General features: G+C 40.6%; 1 protein-coding gene across 2 annotated transcripts in view; it reads left to right on the plus strand.

The window, feature by feature from the left end:
- TPP2 (tripeptidyl peptidase ii) overlaps positions 1-5,777 on the plus strand; it is a 182,669-nt gene extending 176,892 nt beyond the window's left edge. Inside the window, exons 33-34 of one of the 2 annotated variants that reach the window (XR_015190167.1) lie at positions 4,481-4,609; positions 4,892-5,030. Coding sequence is in view for 1 of the 2 variants with exons in the window: in XM_086528335.1 (XP_086384461.1) it covers positions 4,892-5,134; positions 5,218-5,376 (402 nt within the window). In the remaining variant the exon portion in view is untranslated. Of the gene's footprint in view, positions 1-4,480; positions 4,610-4,891; positions 5,135-5,217 lie in introns of those variants that run through there. The other variant, XM_086528335.1, reaches the window with a different exon arrangement.
- The last annotated feature ends 5,667 nt before the right edge of the window (positions 5,778-11,444 follow it).

Below are 11,444 nucleotides of genomic sequence, written 5' to 3' on the forward strand. Positions count from 1 at the left end.
TGCTTTGTGGAAATCCACAAAGCTACAATAAATCCTTCCCCCATGTGACCTGCCCTCCTCAATGATGGCTCTAAGTGTCAGAATATGATCAAGAGTGGAGAAACCCCTCCTAAAACCAGACTGGCCGACCTCCAAGGTCATCTTCTCATGAAGAGATATCTACTGAGAGATGTCGAGAATTTCAAGTTATAATCTGTTAGGGTTTCCATGGCAAGCATTTCAAGATACTCCACTCTGCACTCCTAAAGGAAGATGTCATAAACGATATAACTTCGGGCAAAAGTTTTCTTGAAAGCTTGCCATGTCCTTGGAGTGTGCGGCTTGGTGGCTATAGACATCAATATCTGCATGGCAGTGCTTTTAAAAACAATAAACAAATCTTGGATCCTTCTCTTGCAAGTGATCTTTTTGGCTTATGCCCTGTAAGACGTGAGGGGTGAAGACGGGAGCATGCCCAATGCGCGATGAATTTACAAATAGTCTCTGATTTTCTCTGTCTACTCTTTTGTAGGACAAGTGTGCTTTCAAAAAAGCCCATGCCTTTCAAAAAAGCCCATGCCTGATGCTCTGACACCATTGTCACAAGATGGAGACCACGTGTCAATAGAAAAGAACAGTCTGAACAGATTTTTAGCACTTCAATAACAACTAAAGTGAGAGAGAAATGAAATGAAATGTTATATTAACGTCTTCAAAAGGCCAAAGTGACCTATGAGACCAGAAAGTTACAATGTGGTGGATTTGATACAAAGTCAGAGAGAGAGAGAGAGAGAGAGAGAGAGAGAGAGAGAGAGAGAGAGAGAGAGAGAGAGAGAGACGAATCGCGACACGGAGTGGCGAAATTCCACCCCAGAGAGTATTGGCCCCAAACCTTGGCGCCCCTTTCGGTATTTCTTTATATTGCATCAACACAGTACAAGCCGGTACTCCAAACTCTGCACCTTCTCCGGGAAGCATGCCACAGAATGAGCCCTTAGCACATATTTAAAGGCCCTTGGCCTATGAAAAGCAGTTTACATGAAAAGCCTTCAAACTCAAAAGCTTCTGGTCCAAAAGCAATGCCAAAAAGCTGTGAGTGTAAATCACGGAATTCCGTACAACTGCCACATCAGCACTGTCAGCGCGTTTTGCAGAAATCTGCCACGTCGACACTATCAGCGGAAAATCCGAAAACTGCCACGTCATCAGCTGGTACGCATGTGTGTGGGTCCTGCTTTATTTTAATCCTTTATGTTACTTGTGGCCCCATCGGATGGGTCCCCATAAGTTGGTAGGACTTCTTCTTCTGTTACTTGTTCTTCTTAGGGTTTAGGCCCCTTGGCCAGCATCTGCAAGTTGGCTCCATTCTTCAGGGTGTGAGCAGTTTGTGACAGTCATCCTCAAAACAAACATACTTCTTGGATCTACTAGCCACCTCGAAAGTCAATTCTCGGCCCAAATAACCGAGGTAATCCACTGATTTGATTTTCTTTCGAGAGTGCTTAGTGCTTTTCATCAACTAATTGATCTTCTTAAGAAGAGCGTTGTCAAACTCTTCTTGCAAGTACAGTTTCTACTTTTCTGCACTTGGCTTTGCTTTTTGCTTCATTGCTGACTTGAGAGGTGAGTGGACGGTATCTCACCATCGTGAGTAAACCTCGTCAAGTGGACGATTCTTCGAGTACTTCACATACTTCAAGTCCTTGGAGTAGTCAATCATTCTTTTCATGCACGTGTCAAGACATCAGTACTCCATGTTGTCAAGATCCCCCGCTGGAAATTTTCCATGATCTCCCAAATCCTCAAAAGCAAGCTTTCTCCCCTTGGAATCTTCATTGGAATCTTCGTTGGTTTCTTGTGTTCCCCCGTTGGGATTGGGGTTTTCTTCATCTCCCCACAAACATGTGTTCCGATGGGTGTCGTCTCTATCAGACTCACTCCTAGAACCCATGTGTGGTACAAAAAAAGAGTCAAATTCTTTGGAAAAGAAGAATTGTTTGAGCTCTGATACCGATGTTGAAGGCTTGAACACTCCAAGCGAGAAATCAATAGCGACACACGAAAAAAAAGTGCAAATAACTGAACCGAACTTGAATAGAGAGAGAGAGAGAGAGAGAGAGAGAGAGAGTCAATACGAAGCGACAGAGTTCCGCTTCCAGATGTATTGGGCCCAAAGATTAGTGTTCCTTTCGGTATTTCTTTTCTTATTGCCCATCACCAAAGTACAACTCCCGAGGGTACAACTCTTTGCGACTCTGCGTCCAGATGCTGTGCTAGAGAGTAGCCCGAAGGGATCCTTATAAATTGTGCGAGGGTTGCGCAAATGCAGAGCCCCAAAAGCATCTCATATGTCTCCTCAAAAGTTTTTGGCTCCAAAAGCATGACCAAATCAGGTCAGTAATTACTGCGTTCTGCTGTCAGCATGCCATGCGAGGGAAGGCCAAGGGCGATGTAACGGCAAAGCCGAGGTGAGCAATGCAGAAAACAAAGACAGGTGGGATAGGGCTATCAGCGCAAAATGCACCCTAAATCACACCGCCATTCGCGAGCGAGTGCGCTGTTAGGAGGGTGCGAGGAGGGGAGCATGTAATGGCTCGTAAGGACCCTATATAAAGAAGAAACTTTTTGGCTCTAGTCTTCTAGGTCTTTTAAGAAGACGGATTGACCACACAATTTGTAAAACGCAAGGGAGCTGATTGCAACGCGTCACATGCCCAACTCCTTACCAAATTGTACCAATTTTTAACAGTAAAGAAATAACCAATAGGGGCTCCTGACAGTAGCAGTTCAGGACCATTGATCTTTTCTTAGAGGAGTATCTTGCTTCACCATCTTCCTCTCCTGAGTCATGGGCTACACTAATTTTTTGGGCTCTTTCTACTAGAGATATGCCGACTTCGATAGACTGTCACGAGGACAGGCACCACCTGCCAACGGAAAAGAATAGACTGAACAACTTTAAACACGTCAAATAACAACTAAACTGAAAGAGATACACAACACACGAGACGGGGAGAGCACTGACCCCAAACCTTGGTGCCCCTTTCGGTATTTCTTTATATTGCTTGAACTCAGTACAAGCCAGTACTCCACGCTCGGCTCCCTCACCCAGAAGCGTACCAAAGAATGAGCCCATGGCACATATTTAAAGGTTCTTGGCACATATTTAAAGGCCCTTGGCTCTACTCCTTTCACCCGCAGAGGATGAGCCCATGGCACATATTTAAAGGCCCTTGGCCTCTAAGAAGCAGTAACATGAAAAGCATCAAACTCAAAAGCATCTGGCCTCAAAAACTGGCGCTAAAAGCTGCCCAGCATAAAATCACGGAAATCCGTACAGGCTGCCACATCAACACAGTCAGTGTGAAATGCAGAATTCCGTACAGGCTACCACGTGGCAGTGCCAGTGCAAAACACATGTGTCCGTACAGCTGCCACGCCAATCTGTGTGTGTGGGTCTTGCTTTATTTAATTTCTTTAGGTCACTTGGGCCCCATCGGACAGGGTCCCATAAGTTGGTGGGAACTCTTCTTTAAATATAGGCCACTGGGCAAGACTTTTCAAGTTGGTGAAACTTCTTTTGCTGCTTTTGCTTCTTCTGCTACTTCCAGGGTTTAGGCCCCTCAACCGGGATCTGCAAGTTGGCTCCGTTCTTTAGTGTCTTGACACGTCAGCAGTTTGTGACAGAGACAATCTTGAGCAGCAAAAGATCGACACATGAAGGGCCGGTCCAAAGAGAGCTTATGGCTTTCTTCACCAGTATCATTTAACGCGCGACTATGGAATAACACCACAAGATACCTCATCGACAGGGTGTACTACTTGATTGAGCATTCCAGCCTGGCCACATCTCAGACACCCGAGGCCTCAAAGATCTATGCATAGGCGACGCATGCACAAGAAGATTCAGGATATTATCATGCGAGACCATGGGAGACCTCCAAGGCTATTCACTTTGGAGAAGATTGATGCTATGTTGCAGCGACTTATGTGAGTGCTCATGGGATGACTCAATTCCTTTTCTCCCATTATTGTTTCCTCCCAATTCATGCGATTTGTACAACTGAGGTTGTTTTACCCATCAGCTTCATTACCCTCGTTGGTAATTTAGGATGTAGGATTTTTCCTTATTATATTTCTCTTAGACAATCCTATCACACCTCATATGGTCCTGGTTTCTTAGGTCATTTTGGCCTTTTGCAGACGTCAATATAACATTTCATTTCATTTCTTCCCTTCACTGTTGTTGACTTTCATTATGCGAAGTTGTTAAGTACTGATTATTGTAGTAATTGCAGATCGTGGTAGTACACAAGTTTTTACTCTATCCCCACTAATCTGAAGTGCTTATAGCAATTCAGTTCCATAGAAATTATGAGAAATGAGACTGAAATTCAAACATAAAACTTTAGGTTGACTTTTTAACTTATGTTCGGGATAATAGCTCTATTGGAATCTGCTCCGGGTCTGATAGTTATACAATGCAATTTGTGGACTCCAGGGTTTTCATTTTATAAGAGAGTATATGGAGGATCATCATCTGACATCCTCATGGTGAGGATACTAGCTGGACTTCTAAGTCTCACTCTCATCCAGAGGTAGCGAATAGAGAGAGAAATGCGCTTTATAGGTATGTTTTTGGTCAGTTAATAAATGGCTAGCCTAGATGGGAGATTGTACCACCTTGGTGGCTGCTATCTCAATTACCTTCACTTTCATTAATAATAAGGTGATTTGTTTGTTAACGTAATGTAAAGGAGTCTTTGAGATAGCCTAAAGTAAATCTTTCTAGGAGTCGTGGACAAGCTGAATTTTTCAAAATAGATCCTCCTACCAGTTGAAAATCAAACTGAAAGTCGTAAGTCCATTTCTGAGAAAACACAGTTCATTTGGATTGAATTTTACTTTACAGGTTGAGCTAGTTACTGGAGAAGACTTAAAGGGTGGGGAGAGCACAGAGGAAAGAACCGAGTCACCAAACTCAACAGATATTTCCATCCAAGGAGGTACCCAGGGATTGTCTGCTGCATCTGATGATAGTTTTGAAGAAACCTATCTGGAGTTACGCAAATGGATTGATATATCATCCACAAGATACAGTCTTTTGAAAGTAATACATGAGAAGCGGGCCGGACGGTTCGGAACTGCATTGAAGGTCAAAATTTTGAAGCTATTACTCATGGTATATGTAATCGTGCATAGAGTCCTCTATTTAACATCTCAAAAATTGCTTCACAGGTTCTCAATGAGCTGCTGCAGGACGACGGCAAAGCACCTAAGAGGAGCTTGTATGAATTGCAAGTCTACTTGCTTGAAAACATAGGTTGGGGGCATTGGGCTGTGCTTGCAAGGAAAATGTTGCTAGTCTACTTCCCTTCAAATTACCCTCTCTTTTGAAGCAACATCAGCAGGATAGGACCACAATTGGTTAGCTCTTGGCATTTCAATAGACATACATAGGAGCTGCATCCATGAAGTAGGAAGCTCAGAGGAAGGACCACCCCAAGTCTTTTTTCTCATGGAGTGTTCTGCTTCTAAAGTTTGAAGTAGTGGACATGTTGACCTGCATGAAGGCACGGGAGGACTCTAAAATCTGCACAATCAGCATGCCGAGAACATCATTCCATATTATTTCTGCCACAATATGGTAGTTCTCCACAATTGCAATATTAATGATCCAATTGTTTAGAGAAATTATATGCAGCAATCTGAGAGAGAGAGAGAGAGAGAGACAAAATGTATTAATGGTTGTATCTTCGCAGAGTCTACCTATTTGGAGTAGTTTGTAATATGAGCAAGATACAGCCCTATTGTTTTGGGGGGAGAGGGAGGCGGTTGCGGGGCGGGGGGTTGTTCGTGTGACGAGCTGATGCTAAACATTGGGTGATGTAACACTGGTGATTTACCGCAAGATTTTCCAGTGGTGCCTTTCGTGAAGGTCTTGAATAAAAAAGACTCTTTTGCAAACAAAGAAAATTTCAGTCATGTTAAATATATGCTACACCGATAAATACTATCACATACTAAAGAAAATCAGATTTCTAGGTTGATACCCCTCGGATAATCTCTTTTGCCCCTTTCCCCTTTCCATCACCACCACACATTCGATCTCTTGCCGCCCTCACCCTCACTCATGCCTAACTGCACCTCGTTGCGTGTCATTGAGAAGGCACACATTTATCCTTTAGCCAACAAAAGATTGAACTCACACTTATGGTTCATGGTATTTCTCCGGTTGTTTTTTCTCAGTTTTTTCACATGATTTGTTACACATGTCGACTATCAACTATGTTCTTCTATATCTCTGAAGCAACTTTGGAGTCTACTTTGACGATAAAATAATAAAGGTGATTATTATGAGGAATCTGTTTCTATCGTGGCTCACGCTTGTATCGTATATTGTCTCTCTTCAAGTTTACAACCTCAAGGGAGTCGCACTTATGTTTGTTATTCTCTCCTAAACTCAAAGCCTTTATCATTGATGATTAGAGCACTCTTGTACTCTCTCTTTGATTATGTCTCCATTGTCTTTCTCTAGTTGCATTTTGAGTTCTTCTCATTGGGTGGCGTAAGGTGATCTCTTCTCTCTTGATACAATCACCTATGCTTGCTATCTCAAAGACATGTATTGTTGACAAAGGCAAACAAAGTCATGATGAGATAATCAAGGGTTCTTAGTGAAAATGGCCTTAAATTGTATATGTGTATTCATTGAGATAAGCCGTAGCACACTATAGCTAGCTTGAGCATGCAACGTTTGGATGTGGTCTTGGCACTCGAGTAGGATGCGACGTCCAATTTTAGTCTTTGCATTGGCTTGATGCCATTTTGTTGCTTTTGAATGAGTGCCCCAGTGTACAATCAAGAGAATAGGCCACGAAGCAGTAGGGCAAGAACTAAGGCGATCTTAAGCAAAGGTGTAGTAAGAGTCTCTTGCTATTTTGAGATCACCAATGCTTGCACTCGGCTGTATTCTCAGAGGGGTATGCCTTTGTTGCCACTTTTGCATCAAGACCATGTAAAAGTTTTTGAACACCACAATTTCCACAATGGATGCAACGAGTTTCACGAGAGAGCTTCTCTATGTGCATATCATATTGTGCTAGCGCTTTGACTTGTTGACGAGAGAAGATAGATTGCCTAGATTTGTATTGAAGGTTCTTAGGTCGATGGTGGTCTTATTCGAACCACGTATGGTGCAACATCATTGATATCGCTAGAAACATTCAATTTTTTGGAATGCAAATATAGCTTTGTTGGCCACTATGTATGCTAGCTGTGGGACAACAATTCACTGACAATATTCACGTGGTTGGTATCATCTCTTAGATTGCACTTTGTTCAAGTTTAGGGTTGTTTCCATTGAATGTAAAATGAAGGAATGATGATTATGTGAGATGCTCGCATGGGTAATAATATGATTTATATCCGGGATGTCATTTCTTAGAATGCATTGATTGCAAAATATATATCCATTCAATCTGCCAACTCTTTGATACTGAGAAGTTAACACCACATATATGTAGGAAGTTATCTATTTTTAAGTAGTTTCTTTTGAGTAGTATAGGAGTGTTGCCTATCATTGAGAAGGCACACATTTATCCTTCAGCCTTAAAAAAAGTTACATAGAGATCAAACTCACACACTTATGGTTCGTGGTATTTCTTCGCTTATCTATTCTCAAGTTCTCTCCCTTTATATGATTGCTTCTCAATTTTAATAGGATCTATACGCTTTTGATGGATCAATTTCTATGACAAAACTTGCAAAACTTCAGAAAGAAATTGGATGAGCTAACTACCTCAAAAAACAATGTCATTAAAAGAATTAAAGATTTCTTTTCTTTGAAACAAGCCACAATTGATATAGTGTGGTCTACCAATGAGAAATTTACTTCAATTTCTTTGTAAGCTTCCTTCAACATTCAAGAAGCTTTGTAACATCGTCATGCTCCAAGGTCCCTTTTTCCTTGTAAACAATTCATGATGTTTGAATAGTGGAAAGATAATATTCTCATTGCTGTTAAAAATTAGAACAATAAAGACAAAAATTTCTCACAGCTATCTAAAACCAACAAACTTCAAACAGCTCATCGTTGTAGTTTTTGTAGAAAAAACGGTAAACTTGAAGAGGAATGTTTTGTTGGAAGAGATCTTGCCAAGAAGTTGATTGTTGAAAATAAAACCAAATATAAAGAATCTAACAAAAACAACGGCTAAAGTTTAAAGAAAAAGAAAATGCAAGGTTGTTTACATTACTTATACCACTCTCTCTTCTACCTCTGTGTCTTCCTTAGTCAGACCTCTCCAGTGATAATTGTACCATCCCCTTAAGGTTGTACGTAATAGTGAATAAATTTAAGACAATAGGATTCTCTCTCATATGTCTTGCTCGTTGCACAACATGGAGATCTATTGTACTATCTCTTCAACGGTTCATATTGGTGATGGTTTTACCTTATCTATGGTTTAAGATCTCTCTTGGAAAATTGTTTCACATTATCTGTTACGCATGTCAACTTTCAATTAAGCTCTTCTATCTCTGAAGAGGCTTCTAAAGGTTTTGGAGTCTACTTTGAGGATGAAATAATTAAGGTGATTGATAGGAGGAATCTCTCTATCGTGGCGCATGATTATCAAGAAGGTTGCTTGTATCGTATACAGTCTCTCTTATAGTTTACAACCACAAGGGAGTCACACTTGGACCCGTTATTCTCTCCCAAACACAAAGCCTTTATCATTGATAATTAGAGTATACTCTTGTACTCTCTCTTTGTTCATGTCTCCATTGCCTGTCTCTAGATGCATTTTGGGTTGTTTTCATCAGGCACAAGGTGCGGTCTTCTCTTCTGATACAATCACCTATGCTTGCATCTCGAAGACATCTACTGTTGGCATAGATGAACAAATTCATAATGAGATAAGTAGTCAAGGGCTGTTGGAAAAACACTTTAGTGAAAATAGCCTTGAATTGTATAAAAATGAGAATTTGCATTTTCCGGAATGTGCGTTCATTGAGATAAGCAGTGGCAAACTATAGCTAGCTTGAGGATGCAACGTCTAGATGTGGTCTTGGCACTTAAGTAGGATTCGACCTCCAATTGTCGTCTTTGCATTGGTTTGATGCCCTCTTGTTGCTTTTGTATGAGTACCCAAGTTTACAATCAAAAGAATATGCCACGTAGAAGTAGGGCAAGAACTTAGGCGATCATAAGCAAATCGATGGAGAGAGCCTCTCACTATTTTGAGATCACCAATGCTCACACTTGGTTGTATTCTCACGGGGGTATGCCTTTGCTACCACTTTTGCATCCAGACTATGCAAAAGTTTTGAAAAACCTTCTTGGAACTCCACAATGGGCGTCGCGAGTTTCACGAGATAGAGCTTTTCTATGCGCATATTATGTCGTGCTAGCGCTCCGACTTGTTACCCAGAAAAGATACATTGAGTAGATTTGCATTGAAGTATTAATGACCCTATTGTTTAGAGAAATTATCTGCAACAATTTGAGAGAGAGAGAGAGAGAGAGAGAGAGAGAGAGAGAGAGAGACATGAAATGTATCAATGGTGGGTTGTTCGGAGCTGATGCTAAATATTGGGTGATGCACCGCTGGTGATTTACCGTAGGATTTTCCAGTGGTGCTTTTCAGGTGTGATGTGAAGGTCTTGAATAAAAAGACTCTTTTACAAACAAAGAAAATTTCAGCATGTCAAATATATGCTACACCAATAAATACTGATCAGACATAAATTCTTTATCGGCTCTCTAATAAAGAAAATTAGATTTCTAGGTTGATACCCCTCGGATATTCTCTTTTGCCCCTTTTCCCTTTCCGTCACCACCACGTGTTCGATCTCTTGCCACCCTCACCCTCACTCATACTCAACTGCGCCTCGCTGTGCAGATCATTGAGAAGGCACAGATGTATCCTTCAGCCTACAAAAGATTGAACTCACACACTTATGGTTCATGCTATTTCTTCATTTGTTTTTTCTCAGTTTCTCTCCCTTATTCGGCGGCTTGTCAATTTTGGTAGGATCTATACGCTTTTGATGGATCAATTTGTACGACAAATTGAACAGCTTCAGAAGAAATTGGATAAGCTAACTACCTCAAAGAACAATGTCATTAAAAAGATAAAGATTTTCTTTTTCTTCGAAACAAGCCGCAATTGATATAGTGTGGTCTACCAATGAGACATTTACTTCAATTTTTTTGTGAGCTTCCTTCAACATTCAACAAGATTTGTGACATCGTCATGCTCCAAGGTCCCTTTTTCCCTGTAAATAATTAATCTCCTTACATGATGTCTCGATAATTGAAAAAACAAGTGAGATAATATTCTCATTGTTGTAAAAAATTAGAACAATAAAGGCAAAAATTTTCTCAAAGCTATCTAAAACCAACAAACTTCAAAGAGCTCATCATTGCAATTTTTGGAGAAAAAATGGTAAAGTTGAAGAGAGAGGTTAGATCTCGCCAAGAAGTTGATTGTTGAAAATGAAACCAAATCCAAAGAATCTAACAAAAACAACGGCTAAGTTTAAAGATGTAGGAAATGCAAAAGTTGTTTACATTACTTATATCTCTCCATCTTCTACATCTCTCTCTTGCTTAGTCACTCCTCTCCATTGATATTTGCATCAGCCATTCCACAAGAGCTAAAGGTTGTAGTGAATAGTGAATGAATTTGCGATGATAGGATTTTCTCTCATATGTCTCGCTCTTTGCACAACATAGAGAGCTATTGTATTATCTCTTCAATGGTTCATATTGGTGATGATTTTACCTTATCTGTGGTTGAAGATCTCTCTTGGAAAATTGTATCACATGATTTGGTACACATGTCGACTTTCAACTATGCTCTTCTCTATCTCTGAAGCAACTTCTAAAGGCTTTGGAGTCTACTTTGACGATGAAATAATTAAGGTGATCGTTATGAGGAATTTGTCTCTGTCGTGGCTCACGCTTATCAAGAAGTTTGTTTGTATCGTATATTGTCTCTCTTCTAGTTTACAAGGGAGTCACACTTATACCCGTTATTCTCTCCTAAACGCAAATCCTTTATCGTTGATGATTAGAGTATTCTCTTGTACTTTCTCTTTGCTTATGTCTCCATTGCCTTTCTCTATATGCATTTTGGGTTGTTCTCATTGGGCGGCGTGAGGTCTTCTCTCTTGATACAATCACCTACGCTTGCTATCTCAAAGATATGTATTGTTGACTAAGGTGAACAAAGTCATGATGAGATAATCAAGGGTTGTTGGAAAAACTCTTATTAGTGAAAATGGCCTTAAACTGTATAGAAATCAGAATCTCCATTCGAATGTGCATTCATTGAGATAAGCCGTAGCACACTATAGCTAGCTTGAGCATGCAACGTTTCGATGTGGTCTTGGCACTTAAGTAGGATGCGACATCCAATTTTGGTCTTTGCATTGGCTTGATCCCATTGTGTTGCTTT

The sequence above is a fragment of the Adiantum capillus-veneris genome, chromosome 14 (genome assembly GCF_014529385.1).
Source record: "Adiantum capillus-veneris isolate H3 chromosome 14, ASM1452938v2, whole genome shotgun sequence".
Classification (NCBI taxonomy): Eukaryota; Viridiplantae; Streptophyta; class Polypodiopsida; order Polypodiales; family Pteridaceae; genus Adiantum; species Adiantum capillus-veneris.